The following is a 24,115-nucleotide window of genomic DNA, read 5'->3' on the forward strand; positions in this document are numbered from 1 at the left end:
AGCCTTTGAAGGATAGCTGATGGTAAGCAGAGCTGGAAACAGTGGCACAGCAAGAGAGGCTGGGCGTGGTAAATAGAGTCATTGTTTCCGCCAGTCTTGGCATGCCCAGTGAATGTGGCTTAAGAATAATAAAAATCAGATTTCTTTGAATCTGTTTCCATTTCTTCTTTTTATTATAAGGAATGAATGTTAACACAGATCAGATCTTAAAATTTAATTAATACAGCTCTCTATGGTATCCAGCTTTTAAAGAGATAGCTTTGGTAACTTTTTAAACGCACTAGACTGTAAAATACCTGACTCTTTTCAAGACCATTTCACAATATGATCTTACTTTCCTCTGAAGCCATATTGGACATAGAATTGCAGGTTTCTATCAAGAACCAGGTCCATGGAGAGTAAGGCTAAGTCAGCCCCCCCACCCCCCCGTGCGCGCACACACACAGGACAGAAGCTCTGATTCTTATCTCACTTTTCCTCTGTTTCAAGATCTTCTGTCTGCCTCTTAAATCCACCAATCAGAGGGGAGCATATGCAAAGGCTGAGCCCAGCACAGCGTAGTGGGTGTGAAGAAACCTCTCGTCAGCTGTTTGTATAGCTAGTTGTCCTCTCACTAGTCTGGCATGAAGAAGAGATAGAGGGCTGGAGAGATGGCTTGGCGGTTAAGTGCTTGCCTGTGAAGCCTAAGGACCCCGGTTCAAGGCTCAATTCCCCAGGACCCACGTTAGCCAGATGCACCAGGGGGCGCACGCGTCTGGAGTCCGTTTGCAGTGGCTGGAAGGCCTGGAGCACTCATTCTCTCTCTCTCTGTATCTGTCTCTCTGTGTCTATTGCTCTCAAATAAATAAATAAATAATGAACAAAATATATTAAAAAAAAAAAGAAGAAGAGGTAGAGCTAGAGAGTATGGCTTTGCAGGTCACAATACAGTCAGGACTCTAATGCTGCTCTAACTAACTTTTCCAACCACATTGAATGAATTTGTTGCTAAACTGTAGAAATTGATATCAAGCCATCTGTTATTGCCTGAGTAAGGAAAGCAAGGGTATGCTTTTGAAATCCCATTTTTAAAAATTACCTTCACAAACCCTCTGTGCATCATAACATGCCAATTTCTGCTGCAAATATAAAAATGATAATCTTCCCAGAATTTATAACAAAATATGTCATAAACAAGAAAGTACTATAATAATCCAGGCACGGTAAACAGGCCTTAAGTCCAAGTACTAAGGAGACTAAGGTAGGAAGATCATCATGCATGCAAGGCCAGACTCAGCTGCTGACTAAGTTCTAGGTCAGCCTAAGCTACAGTGAGACCCCTGCTTCAAAAAGAAAGAAGAAAGGAAAGGAAGGAAGGGAAGGGAAGGGAAGGGGAGGGGAGGGGAGGGGAGGGGAGGGGAAGGGAAAGAGAAGAAGAGAAGGAAGGAAGGAAAGAATGAAGGAAGAAGAAAAAAGAGGGAAGAGAAATTAATACAATAAAAATGTATTCATTTTAAATGAAAAGATGGAAAATAATCAAGACAGGTGGGTAGTGGGGCCTTCAATATCACTGTCTCGTACTAGGCATTTTATAAACATTATTTTGACAATTATCCTCACATGGTACTGCTTTCTATGCACTATGAAAATGGAAACTGGGGCTTAAGGAGTTTTAGCAACTTTCTTGATATCATGTAGTAAGTTATGATAGAACAAAACTTGAGCACCAGACCCCTCTGGCTCCAGGATTTGAGAATAGCTCCAGATCTTCTCAGAGGAATACTGCCACCTTACAGCAGGGTAAGCAGTTCCAAGCGGCAAAGCGGAAGTTTCTTGAAAGATGTGGCAGTTGAACAGGGCTTCTAGAACGAGTCAGGCCAAGATGAGGAAGTCTCTCTCTGTGGTAGGGCTATGCAATGTGTGCAAATAACAAGGGACCTTCTAGCATGGTTGGAGTAAAACTGAAGAATTGTGAAGCCTTTCTAATTCTGAAGGTCTGGAATTTATACCCAACCTAGTTCACCAGAGGGGGACTTTAAAGCTGCTTAAACGAGTAGTAACATGATATGAACTGAAAGGACTCGGGGAGATGCCCAGCAAAGTATATGCTCCCTGCAGGGATGCAGGTAAATCAAATTCCACATGTCAGCCTTAAGAAGAAAGTGGCTGCTTGGAAAAGAAGAAAGTCTTTGCTATCACTGGCCCACCAACTCCACCGTCGTGATCCCAGCTCCAGTCACATATTTGTCCCGTGCATCAGCATGAAGTCCCCTCAGGGTTCACTTAGTCTCAGTCTTTGTTGGCTGTTCCAGTGTTCCAATTACCTTTTCTTTTTCTTTTTCTTTTTCTTTCCTGAGGTCTAGCCCAAGTGGATCTGAAACTCACTCCATTGTCCAGGCTGACCTCAAACTCATGCCTCGGCCTCCAGAGTTCTGAGATTAAAGGGGTGTGCCACCATGGCTAGTGCTAATTATCTTTTAAAAAAATATATTGATTAATCCATTTTGAGAGAGAGAAAGAATGGGTATGTACCAGGGCATCCATCACTGCAAATGAACTCCAGATGCATGGCCCCCCTTATACATCTGGCTTATGTGGACACTGGGGAATCAAACCTGTGTCCTTAGGTTTTGCAGGAAAATGCTTTAATAGCTAAGCCATCCCTCCAGCCCTGCAATTATCTTTAAGACTGTGTTCCCTTGATCGATTTTAGATCAAATTTCCATCTTGGTAAGGATTAAACCCAATTATTCTGCCATGTTATCTGTGCCAAAGAGATGTCTGTGAGTCCCATTCTAAACTGAGAAATTTAACAGGGTAGAAAGGCTTTGTTTTGTTTTAATTTTTTTTTAAATGGCATATATTAACACTTTTATTTGTATCTAAGGCTAATAGGAGAGTTATAGCTGTATCTGTGAGTGAAACTAAATCCTCAACATTCTCTGTCAACCTTTGTATACTAAAGGGTGATAATGCAATCAACAGGACACACACTCCTAACAACCAGTCAGCCCACAGGCTCCTTTGCAAAGCTACGAAGGAACAGAACAACATACCTCCTGACCTCTTTTTTTTTTTTTAACTTTTTTTAAATTTTTTATTTATTTATTTGAGAGCGACAGACACAGAGAGAAAGACAGATAGAGGAAGAGAGAGAGAATGGGCGTGCCAGGGCTTCCAGCCTCTGCAAACGAACTCCAGACGCGTGTGCCCCCTTGTGCATCTGGCTAACGTGGGACCTGGGGAACCGAGCCTCGAACCGGGGTCCTTAGGCATCACAGGCAAGCGCTTAACCGCTATGCCATCTCTCCAGCCCACCTCCTGACCTCTTATCTAGTAAGCTAAGGGTGCAAACCTCAGAGAAATAACATGGTAGATATACACATAGTTCATACATATTAAACACATCGCATTCTTTGCCTACAAAGTAAGTAGATCTAACTCGCATACATGTTGATAAATTCTGTTTAACATCTCCTTCGCTGACTCCTCGGCACCTGATGTGTGAAAGCATCTTATCAAAAAACATAGAGTTTAAAAGTGTCAGCCTAGACAGCAACAGCTGGGCAGGGATATGCTGACCAAGGCAGCCTGCATGCTGACTCCGTCAAAAGGACAAGCTTTCTTAGGTAAACAAGCTTTAGAATTTTATAGATTTTAGAACTTAAGGCTGTCCTAAACATTAGCTTTTCATTCACATTTAAAGTAGAAAGTCACAAACCTCATTAAACTTTGATAATTGTACACATCTTTGCAGCTGTGTACATTACTAGAGTATACATAGTTTTGAGAAGTTCTAACACAGAAAAATCAGTCTATGATTTCTATGAAGTCGAACTGACTTTGCACTATTTATACAAAGACAATTTCAGTTCAACTTGATAAATATTACATTGGGCTCCTACCATGGGCAAATTCTGGGGATGGATCTGTAGAGGAGAATGGGACCATGTGACTGATTCACCCCATTCTTCAGGGTTCACAGCCCAGAGGTGAAGACAGTTGCATAAGCTACAGTCGCCAGGCAGTAGCCATAGGCTGCAAACATCAAGGAGATATGGACTATTTAATTTCTAAAATGTTTTGAAAAAAATGGGTTCATCTTTTAGTCCGAAAATTTATCCTTCAGTTCAAATTAATGAATTTATGCCCAAGTTGATATACGTATTTATCGCACTTGACAGGTCCCTAAAGGCAGCCTCCTTTTCTAAAAGCATCTGAGTTTGGTGTCACAAAACTGAAAACAAGTTTTGTGCTAATGGCAGCGGTCTATCTCTGTTACAATATTTAAGATTTTATGGAGGGGAAAAGGCAAAGTGAACTCTTGCCAGCTGTACTAAATACACTTTGACAAAAGAGGTGTAATCTCTGGTTGTGGACTTGACATGATTTAAAGTTACCATGGAAACAAAGATCTTGGCATACCTATTAGGGATTTTCTAGGGTAGATTAGTAGCAAGACACGCTGGTGGTGGTTTGTCTCCGCTGTCCCTTACCTAATCATGTGTTTTGAATGGCTGGTCCCCTGCTGAGAGCAATTTGGGAGGTGGAGACTTGCTGATGGAGGTGTGTCCCGGGGGGCAGACCTTGGGGTTTATTAGCCACCACTTTGTCAGTTCTCACTTTCTTGCTGCTGTTTTCCCCCTGCTGCGGCAGACGTGATGTCCAGCCTCTGTTCATGCCATGTCTCCCTGCTATCAGGAAGCTTCCCTTCAAGAGGGTAAGCTAGAATAAAAACCTTTCCTCTCACCAGCTGATCTTTAGCCAGATGCTTTGTTCCAGCAGCATGAAGGTAACTACAACACTACACTAACTATGGGCGGCACATCCTGTGGGCTGGAGGTCCTGGGCTATACTAAAAGTAGAAAGCTAGCTGAGCACCACCGTCCATCACCCTGCTTTCTTCCTCCCTGATGATATGTTCAGGCTCACCACAGCAGATACTTTCCCTTGAAACATTAAACTGAAAATAAAACATTTCCTTTCTTTTAAGCTGCTTGTGGTCAAATGCTTTCTCCAGACAAGAAATAAACCAATACAGGAGGTGGTATCAACCTTGGCCGGAAGGGTTTCTACACAGAGGGAAAAGTTTGGAGACTTGCAATGCAAGGTCAAGGTTACAAAATCCAGGAGGAGAAGAAAATAGAGGAAAAATTAATTACCCTTAACTTATTCCTGATGGCCTCTTGTACACACGTTCATATGATTCATAACAAATCAACATGTTATTATTATTGTCTCCAACTTACCCAAGAATAATCAATGAATGGTAAAGTTGGAATTCAATATTCTGCCAGACCTCAGACATACAAATGTTCACTATTAAGACTAGTATATATTTTTGAAAATTGTGAATTTATTCAGGAAACTTGGATAATAATTAAGTTCCCATGGCCCATTAAATTGTACCATAAACAAAACCCCTGCTTCCACTTGGAAAAATGTAAGCATCACTTAAAGAAACTGTTGGAATCAATTTATATAAGCAGATCACTAGAACTGAAAGGACACAGAAAAATCCAGCCCAACATTATCATTCTGTAAGTGAGAAAACTCAGGCATTTAAAGTATTTTCTTTTACTATGACAATGAATTTCTATTTTAACGATAAATTATATTTATTTTCAATATGTGTCTTAATCAGCTTCCAAATGTTTTAATACCCTGCTGATGATGTAATTTAAAAAATATTAAAACATCTATAGTTTCATCATATAGATGCTAGCAGTACTGAAAGTTGAAAAATGAACTCAGGGAAAGGTGAAAATTTACTTTTAAAGACACTGAAGAAATAACCCAGATGGTGCCATGGCACCTCCCTTTTTGCTTCAATACTTTCATTATGAGCTATTGGATAATAATCCAATTAAAAGTCTATAAAGTTTATGTTGCAGTAACCTGAAAAAATTAGCAAAAGGTCAAAAACAAAACAGCAATGTTCCTTCGGTCTTTAGTTGTATTTGGTGAAGAACCTGGATTGAAGTTAGCTATTCTAGTGAGGCTATAGCTCTAACTTAACTTTGGAGACTTTTCCACGTACAAGAATCTAAGAAGTAGGCAACTTTTTATGGTTGTACTTTTTCCTTAGATTAAAATCATTTCCTAAAAATAATAGTATCACATCAAATATTTATTTCCTATCACATTTATAGTCAATATTATTTATTCCTATTCTATTTACTTCTCATCAAAAATGCCATAGTTTAAAAATGATTTAATAAATATTTACTGAATAAATGAATAAGTCAATGAGTGGATAAAAGGAGAGATGAAGGAGTTATTCATTACAAATTGTTCATGATCTAAGACTACTGAAAATTACCTCCCTTCCAGCCAAAGAAGTTAACCATTAGTTTACAAAGCAATTGAGCAGGTGAGTTCTTCCTTGGAACCCAGGATGAATTTGCCTGAGGAGGAATTTGTCACCTATTGTTTAATCATTCCTAAATCCAGTGACTCAAATTGCACTTATTGAAACTGTTCTCTGAACATTTAATCACCATGGCAGAAGACCTAGAAGGCTAGCTTCAAGCACCAGGAGCAGGCATGGAGCCATTACGTGCAAAACACAAATACGAAGAGTACTTCCATCTTTCTTAGGTTGCAAATGATCAGTGTGAGATCCAAACTAGAGGTCCACTGCAGAGTGTATGATGGAGTAAAGCATTCTTTCAGTGATTTATGTGAACGCATCTCTTCTTCCTTCTGTTAGTCTTGTTCCTTTGTGATATGAACTTAGTAAGTATTAAGTCTCCACCAGCAAGGGAAACTAATATGAAGTTGCTCAAACATAGCAGGTTTATGGCTTTCTTCATTTCTTCTTAGTGGAGAAGAGATCAGACGATGCTACAAATTATTGTAACAAAGAAAAAAAGAGAAGTGTGTAAGAGAGAAAACATGAGCACCAGAAGAAGCAAAGGAATGTGTATGCAGTCTGACATAGAAAGGTCAAGTGAAATGAAGTCAAGGCTTTATGAGGGCTCAGAATTGGGCATTTGGTTTACAAAATTTGTTAGAGCTTCACTTTTAAGTGATTCTTCTTGTAGTACGAAAGTACCATCATTAATCCCAAACCCAGCTATGGAGTGGCTTCTATGAGCTGGTTATACAACTAAGTCTACTCATACAAAAATCAAGAAAGTGTCTCTCTTCTGCATGCTTGCAGACTTACTCCTTAGCCCCCCAAAGTTATGGTCATACTTCACCCCATCAGTAAACATTTTGGAGCCAGGATTGTATGCTTCATGGAGTGTGTGTGTGTGTGTGTGTGTGTGTGTGTGTGTGTGTGTGTGTGTGTTTATGGGCACACATGTTGTAGCATGTGTGTCAAGGTCAGAGCATAACGTAGGGGTCTTTGTTCTTTCCTTCTTTCTTCTTTGAGACAAGGTCTACTTTGTTGTTATTTCACCACTAGAAAGGTCAGTTTTGTGGCCTTCAAGCTTGGTGATTCTCCTGGCTTCGCCTCCCATTGCAGTAGGTACAATAGAGATACAGGTACATGTGCCACCTTGTGTCCAGCCACACATGGACTCTAGAGATCAAAATACAGATGGGAGGATTGCAAATCAGATGCCTTTAGCCATTTAGCAATCCCCTTAGCTCCTGAATATTTACTTAAATATTTATTTGTCACATAGATGAATGACTTTATTGCAGCTATTATATACTTATGTTTATTTTAATATGCATAATATAAAAGGCTGAAATAAAATTATTTTAAATAATTTTCACTCACATGTTAATAGAAAAATTTTAATAATTTAGGGTCTGATTATGAGTTCAGTTTATTTTGAAATTTGATTTCAAATAATACCATATGCACATACAATGTACACAAATACTCTATAGTTATGACCATTTTGCTATAGGGGAAATCCTTACTAATAATACTGCTCCCAAATATATGTTATTTTTATATGTATTCTTAATGACACCTAATTTCTAATGTAAAGTTTTTTCCAGAGAGATTGCTATAGTGTCACGTTACAAATTAGATTTATTTCGTAACTTGTGTCATGCATATTTAATTATTTCAACATTGCATGGTCTTTAGGCCAGCTTCCACTCAGATACAGTGACCTAAGTAGTCAGATTCCACCATTACTCAGTCATGGTAGATAGGTCAATGTCCATATCAACATCTGCTTTTCTTCAAAGTAGTCTTTCTGTATGATCTATCAGGTAAGCACTTTCTTAACAGTAATTTGTCACTCAAGCACAATATCTCTCAGCGGGTGCTACTAACATGTGAAGACAGAATACTCCTTTGGTGGGACTATAGTATGCACTGGGATGCTTTCAACCCTCCACCTGTTAACCCACCAGCACTGCCTTTTCTTCTTCTCATAGTCTTAATTTGTAATGTTCTAATGGGGAAGATGTCACCAAAACTATGAGACACTGAACTGAAAGAGTCAAGACCACTAGCAAACTAGAAACGCAAATGTTTGAGTTAATAAATATTTAGTAAACACAACTGGGTATAACTAAAACCAAAATACCCATGGAGGGCTGGATTGTATAGTGGTTAAGGTGTTTGCCTGCAAAGCCAGAGGACCAGATTCAATTCCCTGAGACCCATGTAAGCCAGATGCACAAGGTGGCACAAGCCTCTGGAGTTTGTTTGCAGTGGCTGGCAGCTCTGGCTTACCCATTCTCTCTCTTTCTCTCACTCTCTCCCTTTTTCATTCTCTCAAATAAATAAATAAAAATGAAATATCGCCGGACGTGGTGGTGCACACCTTTAATCCCAGCACTCGGAAGGCAGAGGTGGGAGGATTGTGAGTTCGAGGACACCCTGAGACCCCATAGTGAATTCCAGGTCAGTTTGGGCTACAGTGAGACCCTACCTTGAAAAACCAAAAAAAAAAAAAAAAAAAAAAGAAAGAAAATATATATTTATATTTATATATATATATTATATATATATTTCTATATATAATATATATTTATATATATTATATATATATATTTGGGGGGGGTTCAAGGTAGGGTCTCACTCTGGTCCAGGCTGACCTGGAATTAACTCTGTCATCTCAGGGTGGCCTTGAACTCATGGCAATCCTCCTACCTCTGCCTCCCAAGTGCTGGGATTAAAGGTGTGTGCCACCATGCCCAGCTTAAATATATATTTTTAAATACCCATGGAAACTGATAACTCTCATGCTATAGATTTTAGAAAGTATATCTTCTTTAGATACAAAATAATTTAAAAACTTCACAATTACCTTGAAAAAAATAAACTAGTTAGAGAGAATGCAACTTGAGTAATTGGGTAAACCAGACTAAAATTATTTCATATCAAATCTTAAATTAGTTACATCTATTACTGCTGTGACAGATAAATCTCTAAGAACAAAAACTTAAAGGAAATTTGTGGGCTGGAGAGATTGCTCAGCAGTTAAGGCACTTACCTGTAAAACCTCATGTCCCTAAATCCTGATGCATCGGAAGTTCATTTGCAGTGGCTCTGGTTGACCCATTCTCATTCATTCTCTCTCTCTCTCTCTCTCTCTCTCTCTCTCTCTCTCTCTCTCTTTCTCCTTACAACTAAATAAAAATAGTATATTGGGCTAGAGAGACAGCTTAGGGATTAAGGCACCTGCCTGAAAATACTAATGACCTGGGGTCCCCACATAAAGCCAGACACACAAGGTGGCACATACATCTGGAGTTTGTTTATAGGGGCTGGAGGCTTTGGCATACCCATTCTGATTGTCTCGCTTCTCTTCATCTCTCTCTGATTGCAAATAAATAAACAAAAATTTTTAAAAATAAAAATAAAGAAAATTTGGCTCGTGATTTTAGAGATTCTTGTCCCTTGCTTGCCCTGTATGCTTGGATGGAATATCATGCAACCGGAGCATGTGAAGAGGTTCTTCACTTCTTGATGGGATGACCGGGATGGGTTGAGGGTGAGACAGAGAGTGAAAGAAAGAGGGAGGGTGTCAGAAACAAAATGACCCCAAGGACCCCCTTCCTGTGACTCACTTTCTCTGGCTAAATTCCACCTTTAAAATAGTGCTGCCAGTGGGGAAATAAGGAGTCAAAACAAGATCCCGTGGGGACATTTTACATTCAGACCATAACAAATCCTAAAACTTATGTTTTATGGGATAAGGGAAGAAAGAATGGCAACAAAGAAGGATTTCAGTTATTTTCTGAAGGAACTGTGACCACACAGCCGCCGTACCCCATGCTCTCTTCCTGACATGACTGGCCTTCCCACAAACAATGCCAAGGCACAGTTAATGCATACTGTCCTGCCTGAATATGTATTCATACACAGCAGTTTTCCTGCTCAGTTTTGATTTTTTTTCCCCTTAGCAATAAAAATTCAGTTCTCTAAGAAACAGACAGTACAATAAATGAAAGACCTTTTTACCCATGGTAAAGAAACATAACAATAGCTCTCTGAATGACGCAGCAAGTTGAGGCAAATGAAAGCTGCTATTAAGTGTGACAGGCTATCACACCAACCAAAACAGCAATCAATGTCATCATGGCAAAAACATAATATTTGTATTTATCTCCTTTCAAGGAGTTAAAATAATGGGCATCTTTACAAACTTTGTAGTTTTGGTAATGTTGACAAAATAGTAAAAACAGACAAACATCCTTGAAATGTACAATGTACCTACATGACTTGGCATCTCTGCCTTTTGTATGTTTGGTGTTCAGATTTCTCTTCATCTATGTCCTTTCATTCTTCCTTCTTCATGCCTAAGATATTCTTGCCTTTAAATGTGATATTCTTAAGCCAAAATTCCAGCTCTTTGACTTTAATAGACTCATAATCAGCTAAAATTTCAGTTTAGTTTTTCACAGCATATAACAAAATGTGCATTTCTTACAATCATTTTTCTTATTACCACTTCTTTTATAACTTTAAGTAAGAATGTCATGGAAATGTATGGCAAAATGTCCCCCATTGGGCAGTTAGCAGAATGCCTTCATTAGTTATGAGTGCTTTCTGAGACAGTGATGAAACATGGCAATATGGAAAATGCCTTGTGTGGGAGACACTGAGTACAGGTGTATATTTATTTGTGTTCAGTGGTAAATAGCCCATGTAGCCACAAGGATAAATTTGTTCTATTTCTCTTTGAAAGTTATGTCAAAGCCCTTTCTGGACACTTGTGCCACACGTCTTAATGTTTAAGGAACTCCAACTCTACATTATAAGAATAGTTAATAAAGACTGCCTATAAAAGAGGCAGGAGAGATGGCTTAGCAGTTAAGGTGTTGGCCTGAGTAACCTAAGGACTCTTGCTCTATTCTTCAGCTCCCATAAAAGCCAGATGCACAAGCTGCCGCAAGTATGCAAGGTTGCACATATGTACAAGATGGCTCACGTGTCTGGAGTTCCATTACAGTGGCTGAGGTCCTGGTGTGCCAAATCATTCTCTCTCTCTCTCTCTCTCTCTCTCTTGTTGTCACTCTCTCACATAAAAAAAATCCCATAAAACTAATAATATGACTAGGTTGTTCAACACATGTTTCTGCCTGTGCTTTCTTTAGTATTATGCATAATGATTTTCCTCCACCATCTAACTATAGAGTATAATTTTCCCCTTTCTTGATGCCATTTCTGAAGATCTAATAGATGTTGGTTTTTCCCCAGACATCTTCATAGAAGCAAGATATATAGAGTCAATTGTAGCAAGTCTCTTTAGTTTTCTGACTCAAGTTCAAAGACACCACCAATTTGAACTTGTTTCTGATAGAAAATTTGTACTGGGAAATAGAGTATATTCGTCACTTTCTCATTACTGCAGTCAAATATCTAACAAAAAGCAAGTTAAGGGAGAAAGGCTTATTCTGGCTTACACTTTGAACTGATGCAATACATTATGATCAATAAGGCATGGCTGCAGTGATGAGAAGCAACTGGTCAGATTGCCTCTGGGTGGGGAAGTAGAGAACAGGTAGGAACTGGAGTAAACCTACAAGACCTCAAGACCTGCCCTCAGTGATCCACCTCTTCCCGTGAGGTTCCACTTCCTAAAGGCTTCACAACGTTCAAAAATAGTGTCCCCAGCTGAGAACCAAGTGTTCAAACATATAAACCGATAGATGTGTACTCAAACCACAGCAAGGGCAAGATTCTCTACAAACACTGAACTTTCTAAGGCTGATCCTGAGAAGAATCCCACCCGCGGACACAGGATCCGAAGGTCAAGAAGAGATACCTGCCATCAATGAACCGCTTTTAGGAAACCACTAGAGTTTCACCTTAGCTCTTCTATTCATCAATAGCGCACACATATTCAGTGTTTTAGCTTTAGCACATTTCAATCGTTGAAGCACCTAATTGTAATGTCTCTACTTCAAAATACAGGATTTCTGACTCACATTTAAAGGACTCTGACATCTTTCAAGTAGGAATTGGTCATTATTTATTTTTCACTGTACAGTGGAAAGATTCTGTCCTTGTAAGCTGTCAATGAAGTGACATCACTTCCCATCTCTAGGTGGTAGCTTGTTAGTTTGAAAAACACAGGGCATTGTGCTGTTCTGATCTGATATTCTTTTACGCTTATTCACTATGTATTTATGGATAGATTCCCGCTTTGCCCTATTTTTACTACGCAACAGCCTCATTAAAGTGAAAGAAAGAAAAACACACTATCTTTGCATATTTTCATGCCTTGCCCTTAACAGAAGAGGGTCAAAAATTAGGAATTTAAAAATATTGGCTGTCTTACTTGTGTTTCAAAGACATATGTACATGTTGTGTGGGTAAGACATTCTCATTTTAGGCTCTAACGTTGATTTCCCCCACAGTAAAGCCTTGCTCTTTTCACTGCGGCACAGAGTCACATCCTATCGTGGCAATCAGTTTCTGCGTGTTTGTGACTTACACGGGCACAGGAACAGCAGCAGTGACTGTATCGATGTCCATGTCGACTTTGCATCCTAAATGTACACTAGAAATCTCATGTTAGCTTATATACCCTCTTTGATAATAAATAAGAGGAGGTTTCATATCAAGAATAATAAACTAATGTTCAAAATTAATGAAACAAAATTACCCAGACATTTCATTTCATAATATCCAGTTAGGTTTGGTGACATTGATTTTAGGTTTGATTGCACATAGGTGATATCTTTTTTTCCATGAGGAAGACGTTGTTTAATGTTAATTTTTCTTTCTTCAAAGGATCCTTCCCAACCATTGGAGTGGAAGCATTCTGCCCCAGCTTCCTGCGGGCAGGGTTTCTAAACAGCATCCAGGCCCCTCACCCAGTGCCAGCTGGAGGATCTCTGCCCCCCAGGATTCCTGCAGGTAGGTACTCTAGGTGAACCTTCCTGTGATATAAGGCCTCAGCTAACAGTTGATAAAATCATGAGACAAAAGTGGGCTTTTCTAAAAGAAGTTGCTGAGGAGAAATCAGGTAACTCTGTCACACAGGACACACATGGGCAAAGTTAGTGTCGTGGCAATTACTCTGAGAAGACAGAAAGGGATCTGAACCCATCATTTCACCCAGCACCGAGCCGCCTCTTCTGGGAGAATGTCATCCAAAGTAAGAACTAAGGCCGCAGGGCCACTTGGAATTGCCAGAAAAGAATTAAAAACTAAGTATTCTTGATAGAGAGTAATGCCGTATTTGGATGAGTTTATAGAGATTTAATTAAAGTTCCATTTCACTAAAGAAAAATGAGTTGAAGAAAAGCCAGAAAGCAACAAATTTGGTAGGAATTTTCTGAGCTAGAACATTAATGTGCAGTCCTCCCTAAAAATAGCAATCTGATCAAAACCACGAAATATGATATAAGGAACTGAACATTCTGAAATATAATTTCAAACTTTGCTGAAAAGTTTTGCTAGCTGTGTATTGTATGACTTATCACAAATTGGTCTTTCCTATTGTTTGGTAAAGTATGGAGTTAACCTTCCTCAAAGGTACATGATGATGAAAACCTAATATGTTTTGTTTTAGACAAATAAAGTGACAATATTGCCTCCTGAAGCTTTTCTCACAATCCTTACATATTTATAAAAATTTAAAATAATGCTACAAATTATGATAATGATAAAGAGTGTATCCAAGATAGCAGACTCATACAAATGATATAGTGGAAATATTTGAAAATATATTCTGGAAAATACAATTTATATGAATACTCAATAGACACATTTCTTGTTTTTCTTAGCATAATGACACCAACAAGCCTAAGATCATTCTGATAGTTTTCTCTGTCAATGACCCTTGTCTATTTAAATATACAAAAATTAAATAACTATAGACATATACTGATTTCATTCAATTTTGTCATTGGACAATTTAATGATACAGTTGGAGATTTTATGGCTGACAAGACTACTGATAAAAGAGCCAAAAGTATGTGAATAAAAGATTAATCCCTTTAATCTAATGGTCGTTGAGCAACTTTTTTTCCCTAGAAACAGAAAGGGCATGGGTGACATCAGAAGGATTACTGTGACTGCAAGGGATCCAGGGAACAGTGTAAACTGATCTCTCAAATAAGCTACACTACAGATATGTAGCATCCCTACATTATTAACATCTCTTGGTTAGAACTGAGTAAGTGAACAAGTGAATTGGCATTTAATCCTATATATTAGTAGAGATAGTGAATTTAGATACGTTTGGCAGAATTGACATTGTCAAGTTTAGAAATGACTTGAATTGTTCAATATTATGATTAAAAAAATAAAAAATAAAATGAGCCTTGTCATTTAGCCACTGGCAGATAATCTTTCTCTAAAGATAAAGGCAGATGATCTTTCTATAGCACAAATGTGAAAATGGCTTTGCAAAGAGAAGTGTACAAGAACATTCTAGCCTTCTATTCTTCTAGGCTTTAAGCCAAATTTGCCTCTAGCTTTCATAGAAGAAAAAAACGTTCAGTTTTCATGACTTACATACAAATCAGGTGTAACAAAATTGCTTCATAAAAAATGTATAAATCTAAACTTGTTCCTGTTCCCTCAAAATGAAATTAACTGAGTTCACTTTTCCTGACTCAGAACACTGTGATAAGTGATCCCTGAATTCTTTGTTACTTTTCACCAAGGACTGTGTTGCTGTCAGGTTCACATTGCTAGCAGAAATCACCTGACCAAGAGAAGCTTGTAGGGAAAACAAACAAAAAAAAAAAAAAAAAAACATGTTTATTTTGACTTACAGACTCAAGGGGAAGCTCCATCATAGCAGGAGAAAACAATGGCATAAGCAGAGGGTAGACCTCACCTCTGGCCAACATAAGGTGGATAACAGTAGCAGGAGAGTATGCCAATCACTGGCAAGGGGAAACCTGCTATAATACTCAGAAGTCCACCCCCAGTATACTGCCTCCAGGAGGCATTAATTCCCAAATCTCCATCACTTAGGAACCTAGCATTCAGAACACCTAAGTTTATTGGGGACCCCTGAGTCAAGCTACAACATTCTTCCCCTGGCCCCCATAAACTGATAACCATCCATGGTGTAAAATACAGTACATTCAGACCAACTTTAAAAGCCCCCATATTCTTATCAATCCTATGATGTTCAAACATCCCCATAGTTCAAGGTCTTTTAACTGAGGCATAATACCAAAAACTCAAAAAAAAAAAAAAAACATAATGGCACAGAATACACATTCACATTGTAAAAGATGACATTGGACATAGCAAAGAAATATTCAACCAATACAAGATTTAAACAAGGCAAACATAAAACTCTGTAATTCCAAGTTCAACAACTCTAGTCAGTGATAAATCTCCAAGTCCAATAATTAACCAGCAGCAAGTTTCTGAAGTTCCAATTCTACCCCTCCAGCTAGGCTCACAGTCCTGGAAAACTTCATCTGGGCTGGCAGCTCTCCTTAGCAGCCATCTCATGGTCCTGGCATCTCCACTGGGTCTCCACTGCAACCTATGGTACATGCTCATGGATCCATAGGGTCTCCATGCAGGCATCCAGCAAACCTACTTTACACTGCCCATGGCCATTTCCAAAACACAAGACTGTAATCTAAATTCAATGACCCTTTCTTTCCTGCGTTTCGTATGCCCCATAATACCAGCTGTTGTGCCAATTTGTTAATCTGGGGGTGGGGGGAGAAACAAAGCAAATTTTGAAGAACAGGGCACACCTTCAGAATTCAGGCCCCTTCAAAAGACTGCATTCTTTCTGTTGTCCCACTGCAGGTCATCTGGCCCAATTTCAATGGCTGTAATCTCTCATACAATTGCAGCTGAACAGGCAGCAGTTTTGGCCCAAACCTTTCATTTTTTCTGTGCCATGTCCCTCAGCTCACATCAGTCTGTTTCTATTCAAAGCAACCCTACACAAGTTCTCATGACATAGGCTTAATTGAAAGCTTCTTACACAAACTGCTTCTAGCCCAGTCCAGGCAAAGCTCTTTTTCATCCTCACAAGCCAAACCTCACAGTCCATAGTTCTTCCTGAATTCAGGTCTTTCAACTCTGACCAGAATGGTCCATCAAGCTGTTCTTATAAGACTGCAAGGCATCTGTTTGGCCAAGGATTCAATCCTTCCACATTCTTCTTGAAAATCACTTCCAGAAGGCCAAAACCACATAGTTAGGTGTCTAGCAGCAACCCGACTGCTCTGGTACCTACTTTAATGTAGCAGTCAGATTTACAATGCTAGCAGAAATCATCTGATAAAGAATAGTTTGTGGGGAACAAAGGGGGTTATTTTGGCTTACAGACTTGAGAGGAAGCTCTATCATGACAGGAGAAAATTATAGCATGAACAGGGGGTGAACATCTCCCCAAGGCCAACATAAGGTGGGCAATAGCAGTAGGACAGTGTGCCAAACACTGGCAAGGGGAAACTAGCTATAATACACATAAACCCACTCCCCAAAATACACTCCCTCCAGGAGGCATTAATTCCCAAATCTCCATCATCTGGGAACCTACCATTCAGAACACCTAAGTTTATAGGGAAAACCTGAGTCAAACCACCATAGACTGTCACAGTAACAAAAGAATTATTATCTTCTCCCATTCAACTATATCTTATTTCCCAAGAATTTCTTCTTTAATTTTGTATGAAGAGAAATGAAGTATTAATCATGAGAAATCTTTGTCATTTCATATTTTTAATATTCTAAAGTGTCTTTTGCTACCTAATATCTTTACAGATACTATTTCAGTTAGTATATCAATCCAAAGCAAGAAGAAGGTCCCTCCACACCACTCCCAATGGTTTTTACCTGGGATTCACTCTGTAGTCTCAGGGTGGCCTTGAACTCATGCGATCCTCCTACCTCTGCCTCCTGAGTGCTGGCATTAAAGGCGGGTATCTCCATGCCTGGCTAAAGCACTTTTTCTAACTACATAACCACAAGTGTGCCAAAGGAGAAATATTAGGAAAACCAGAAGTTTGCTATGTTAGAGTCTAAACCACAAATTTCTATAACAAAGTAATAAGATTTCACAAGCACAGGAATTAATTACTTCACTCATTACTCTCACAAAATACCTGGAAAAAAAAGTAGTTTCTCTCCATCATATTATCTGAGTTAGATTCAAAGGAAATGGCATAGATGAATCTAGACTACCTCTTTATTTATTAAAGACCAAATACAGGACAAGTATCTACACATGTTTCAATAACCAGATGTGCAGTTATTAAATATATAATTTATGATCTTTAAAAATCACTTGTTTATTCACCCTTCAGAGACCTGAAGTTCTGACTTAGTATTATAGTGGCTCTACAGCCCAGTAACAAACATCATTAATATTTTCCTTCACATAATTCATGGGAAGTCCTATCTGATATAAAGTCAGGACAAATATAGCATGTACTACTGTGCAGTTTAAAAAATATTTAGGCATATTGTTTAGATGTCAGAAGTTGAATAGGAGTAATAATTTGAAGCTACAGAAAATCGGGACTCAGGTGAATATAATATTATCAGGCTTTCATCCATATAGAAGACTGTCATCACATCACAGATATTTATACTAGACAGCAACCTCTAAAGTAATGTACAAGTTAAGGAAAATTAATATGAACTCAATATACCAAGGGAAATCAACAGCCACAGAAGTATATGCAAAATTTTACATGCAATCAGGCAATCAGTTCAAATTAATTTTTTTTAAAAAAGGAAATTTAAATCATTTTATTTCTTTGTATTTTCAAGCAAAAGCCTGTGATTTTTGGATCTGAAATATTTTAAACCATATCACATATAACAAAGCAACTTATATTGGCAATATTTCTTCAGTGATTATTCTTCAAATGCCTTTCTGTAGCATGATCAAAACACCTTATTTTAATAAAATCTTTTTTTAATAGGTATACATATACATAACAAACTATAATTTCTTATTTTTACAATATTTTATTTTCATTTATTTATAAGAAACACAGAAAAGGAGAGAGAGAGAGAGTGAGAATGGGCATGCCAGAGCCTCTAGCCACTACAAAAGAACTCCAGGTACATGTACCACTTTGTGCATCTGGCTTACGTGGGATCTGGAGAATCGAACCTGGGTCCTTAGGTTTTGCAGGCATGTGCCTTAACTGCTAAGCCATCTCTCCAGCCCATAGTTTCTTTTTTTTTTTTTTAAGTAAGAGATCCTCAAGATGAAAAAGCCTTTTTCTTAAATGGGAAGGTATATTTATTATAAATTTTGCAGTTAAAAGTGTTGCCAGTTACCCTAGAAAAGGTGTGTGTGAGTGTGTTTGTGTTTCTGCTTAAAACAAGTACGAATTATGAAGGAAATTCAAATGGCTAGATGGAATATGTAAATAAAAATCCCCAGAAACTCATTCAAAATGTACTTCTGAGCCAGGTGTGCTGGCACACACCTTTAATCCCAGCACTCGGGGGGGGGGGGGCAGAGATAGGATCGCCATGAGTTCTAGGCCACCCTGAGACTACACAGTGAATTCCAGATCAGCCTGAGCTAGAGTGAGACCCTGCCTTGCAAAAACAAAGAGAAAAAGAATGTACTTCTGAAAAAAGAGATCCTTTCCTCTGGTACTACCAATTCCTGGCTTCTTTCTTCCTTCCACTTTCACGACTTCAGCCCCCAGTTCATTCTTACTGATAGTCCTTTGCACCACTCCTGCTGAAGAGCTCCCAGTCTCTAAGATTTTGCAGCTATTGGCTTTAAAAGGAAAGTCTGCAGAATGGCAGCTATGAGAAAACTATCTACTAGCAAGGGTAGGCTGAGGCAAGCTAGACAGGAGACCAAGATTCTTGCTGTCAGGAGTGAGGAAAGGCATTGAACATTAGGGTCACTGACAGTCTGACAAACAGAAAACACTCAGCCAACCAAAGGGCAAGGAATTTGGCATCTGTAACTATAGTTCAAATCCTATGACAAACTCTGCAACCCCTTTAAAATACGTCCAGTGGTAGTAGTGCTAGACTCAAGAGTTATTTTGAAACACCTGTTTAGGACATTTGTGTAATCTATGCAGAAATCAGATCATGTCCAGCGTGCATTCAGTCCACTTGATCTCTTGCTGAAAGTTGGTGGGTTCAAAACAGCAGGCACGTGCTTTCATTCTTGGTCTTCCATGAAAAGAAATACCCAAAAGATAGGAAGGGATTTAAACCTTTTTAAAAAGTACATTGAAACTATCACTTGGAATTTTAATAGTCAGTATGGGAATGTACAAAAAACTGAAACCACAATTCAAAACTTGAAGCAGTCATCTTAGAAAAACTTCATTGCAATTTCTGATTTAAAGACTCTTGTGAACAAGTAATCCTGAGACAGGTGATAACTTCAGATTTTTCATGGACTATACTTTGTTTTCTGACCCAAATGGAGACTCTTCTTTATGTAAAGAACCAGTGCAAACTCAGTGGCTCTTTATGTCCCTTCCTGAGTTCAGCATTGAACTATTTATATACTATTGACTTTCTTCCTCAGAAATATGGCACACAGTCTTTGGTATAAATGTTTATATAAGTTTCGGAACAACTTTGTACACCCTGCTACCCATGAATGAAAAATTCTATTTCTAAAGAACTTAACATTGGAGCTGGAAAGATGGCTCAGCAGTTAAAGGCACCTGTTTTCAAATATTGTTAGCTCAGGTTCAATTCCCAAACCTCCCAAGTAAAGTGATACAAGCATCTAGTGTTCCTTTTCTTTGCAGCTTCAAGGGTCCTTGGTACATTCACACACCCAAACATGCAAAACATAATTCAATATTGCTTTTAGGTTTTGTTTAACTGATATAAGCAAGGACTACCACTTTTATGTGAGAAAGACACTGCTTTAGGAGGAAAGAAAATGAGTACAGAGTGCATTTGATAGCAAGTTCTTAAGCACTTACTAAGATTTTACCTATTTTTTTTTTTTTTTTTGGCCTGAAGAAAGACATGAAAAATTTAAAAGAGTCTTTAAATATATCTTAGTCATTTTTATGAGTCTATTCACAATCTTTAAATAGTTTTAGCCTTTGACTTTAGCTAGGCCTTCTTATTAACATATAAGTCTCTTTTATACTATAATCATTTAAATAAGTTTGAATCTTAAAAGTATCAATCAAATATATATATATATGAATTCTTATTAAAGACATATCTTACTCCTAGATATCTTCATGTTTTATTATTACATACCATCCCATTTATTTTGGTCTTACATAAGGACATAGTCAATTCTTTTAAAATATTTGTAAATAAATAATTTTCTTCCTACAAAGAAAAATTCTAAAAACCTCACACAGTGTTCTAATTTAGCTATCTCTATGTGAATCAGCATTAGATCTTGATTGTTTTGTTGGTGTTATTTTTTTTCACTCTAATTAGAAACATGATAAGGAAGCAATTGCCTCCCCACCTCCAGAGAGCCATTCTTTCAGGGGGGCACACATGCCCCACTGGGCAGCTGGGCCGCTTAAAAGCCTAAGTAAGAGATAAACCAGCCCGGGTATAAAATATGACTCCCTTGCTGCACATTCTTTTGCTTTGTTGGACAAAGCCCAGTGGAAGCCTTCTCTGACACATTGTGCACTTTTCATCACAGAAGACTTACAGAGTGCACTTAACAAAACTAAACACAGGGCCAAGGGAAAAGAGGGTGGCCAACACATGAGGTATCAACACAACCAAAATATGTTGATAATAATAATCATAATTTTTAAAGGAGAAAAATAAACAAATAAATATCATTCAAGGATTGCAGCAAAGATTTGAACATGAAGAGTAACTTACCTGGAAGGGGCAAAGAGAAAAAGAAAGAAGTCAGTGACTTGTGTCATGTATATGACTCAGTTGATAATTATTTCTTCATTACAATCAAAATTTTGTCATAAATAACTTGGAGGGCTAGGATATACAAAATATAGTATACAACAGTTTGTTTTATTTCTAAGTTTGATGATATTTTTCCTTTGAAAATGAGTGGCACAAGAGACCAGATAACTACATATATTATCAATTATATAATCATAAGACACTTTTGAAGCCAAAACCATATAGCATGTGTCATTACCAAGAAATATGGTGCTTCCTACTAATGTATTAGGAGCTTTTAAAATATTGAAGAGGGGGGCTGGAGAGATGGCTTACTGGTTAAGCGCTTGCCTGTGAAGCCGAAGGACCCCTGTTCGAGGCTCGATTCCCCAGGACCCACATTAGCCAGATGCACAAGGGCGTGCACACATCTGGAGTTTGTTTGCAGTGGCTGGAAGCCCTGGCACGCCCATTCTCTCCTCTCTCTCTCGCTCTCTCTCTCTCTCTCCCTGCCTCCTTCTTCTCTGTCACTCTCAAATAAATAAATAAAAATAAACAAAAAAAATTTTAAAAATATATTGAAGATGTAACAGTGCCCCAATGTCTTCTTCAGAGGTTATGCAAAAGCTAATTTTTATTTCTGCTCTTAAATATACACACATACACCTCTTATAATTGAAATGTCAACTACGAGACCTTGTCTTTTTAAGACTCACTTGAGAATAGAAGGAAAATAACACAAAATCAGTGTTAATGGAATTTTAAAATGATTATCTTACATTGATGTTTATGATATAAAAATTAATTAAAAGAAAAGAATTCCAGCCAATTTCATTTAGAAGCTAATCATTGTTTTCATAGAATGTTTTGGGGATTATAGACCTCTATAATTCAATAGCTTCTCTTTAGTAGCCATACACAAATATAGTCCATAACTTATTTCCATAAAGACACAGTTTTGAGTGATTCTTTATATTCTGCAAATGACTAATGTAAACCCAACTGCTATTTTTGAGCTACAGCAAGGTAGTCAAGCATTTGGGCTTGGGAGGTCCTTGCTACAAATCCTGCCCATCTGCAATTTCTCATTCTGAGTCTAGCAAGTTGCATAAACTCTAATTACATCAGTAAGCCTATTTGTTAAACTGAACTAACAGTTACACTCCTCACAATGAGGCCTAAATAAGTTAGTACATGAAATGACTTCACAACAATGTTTAGCACATTAAAATCTTATAAAAAGATAATTATTACATATATGCTGATTTATTTGCTGTATACATTTTAATATTGTCATCATAAAATGTTTTGACACAACAAAGCTAACCAAGGACAAAAGTAGTGTGCAATTATTGATTTTACATGAAGCTTAATTTGGATCTGAACATAGTATCTATACAATATTTCAAGGCATGAAAATGTTCTATTCTTTTGTACATTGTATCTAATAATAATTAAGCTATTGATTACTCAATAATCTATTAATTGTTTCATAATAGCTGTAAAGAAAAAACAAAAATAATCACAAAAGATGTGCTTTTAATTGGATCATTAACATTCTATTGCTAGTATGAATGTAATATAAAATCAAGAAAGTCATTCTTAAAATTAACTGTTATTAAAATTTTGCAAAAAGAATAATTTCTTAGAGTGGAAGACTGCATGTAATAGACATTGTTGGTAGTAACTTCCATTATTTGCAAGATATTTATAAATAAGGAGGATTATTTTGCCCAAATGTTAATTTCTAGTAGGAAGAAGGGCACGAGCAAATAGCCTGGTGATTGGTGCAGATGGCATGCCATGACTCTGAAGCTGTAGAAAAGTTATGTGGGCTTTTCAGTTTCACACTCTTCATTTAACTCCAAAACAAATCTAAAACTATTTGACTAAAAGTAGATCATCAGCCTCCTAATTTCCAATCAGCAATGTTTAATCATTAAACAAAAACATTATTTTTTAACATTTCTCTAATGATTTTTCTACAACTTCTAAAAATTAAAAAAGAAGATCAAAAGTAAAAGAAATTCAGATAGAAAAAAATGGAACCAAATCATCCTGTTGATATTTTAAATGATCACAATGTAAAAATGATCAAGGCCATATTAATAATAAAACATGTTGTGGGCAGGGTGTGTTGGCACACGCCTTTAAACCCAGCACTTGGGAGGCAGAAGTAAGAGGATCATCTTGTGAGTTCAAGCCACCCTGAGATTACATAGTGAATTCCAGGTCAGCCTGGAAGAGTGAAACCATACCTTAAGAAAAAAAAAAAAAAATGCGGGCTGGAGAGATGACTCAGCAGTTAAGACTACAAAGCCTAATGACCTAATGACCTAGGTTCAATTCCCAAGTACCCATGTAAGTTAGATGCACAAAATGGCACATGCATCTGGAGTTTCTTTCTAATGGCTAGAGGTCCTGGCATACTCCCTCTCTCTCTCTCTCTCTCTCTCTCTCTCTCTCTCTCTCTCTCTCTCTCTCATTGAAAATAAATAAATAAAATATTTTTAAAAACATTTTGTATCAGGTATAAATTGGTCAATTTGTCATATGGGATAAAAGACACTATACAGCTAGCTGAATGGGGATAAAAAAATTCCTTCTAGTAGAAGCTGTTTTTAAAACAAACTAATATAATATGTTATTAAAGTAGAATAATGGTCATTTGAAATACTTGACCCCAGGAGAAATCATTCTGTTCATTAAAGTAGGTATAGACCTGTGGGTTTCAGCTGTGTGAGATTTAAAGCATCTTTGAGACCATTTGGAGACATTCTGGACCCACTGACTTTGGTTATTTTTTGAAATGAACCTTTGTTATTCTGCAAGCCACTTTTTACTTTAAGTTTAAACAGCAGATCATGGACATGGTACTACATAAGAGTCAACAAACACGCATTCTTTCACTCATTAGTGGAGCCATTACTGGGTATA

General features: G+C 37.7%; 1 protein-coding gene across 2 annotated transcripts in view; it reads left to right on the forward strand.

Annotated features, from left to right (window-relative positions):
- The window catches only part of Epha6 (EPH receptor A6), a 1,036,261-nt gene that overhangs the window by 818,062 nt on the left and 194,084 nt on the right, over positions 1–24,115 (forward strand). For both annotated transcript variants that reach the window (XM_004663307.2, XM_004663308.3), the window contains one exon: positions 13,142–13,267. In XM_004663307.2, the coding sequence (XP_004663364.1) occupies positions 13,142–13,267 (126 nt within the window). The remainder of the gene's footprint in view (positions 1–13,141; positions 13,268–24,115) is intronic.

The sequence above is a fragment of the Jaculus jaculus genome, chromosome 4 (assembly GCF_020740685.1).
Source record: "Jaculus jaculus isolate mJacJac1 chromosome 4, mJacJac1.mat.Y.cur, whole genome shotgun sequence".
Classification (NCBI taxonomy): Eukaryota; Metazoa; Chordata; class Mammalia; order Rodentia; family Dipodidae; genus Jaculus; species Jaculus jaculus.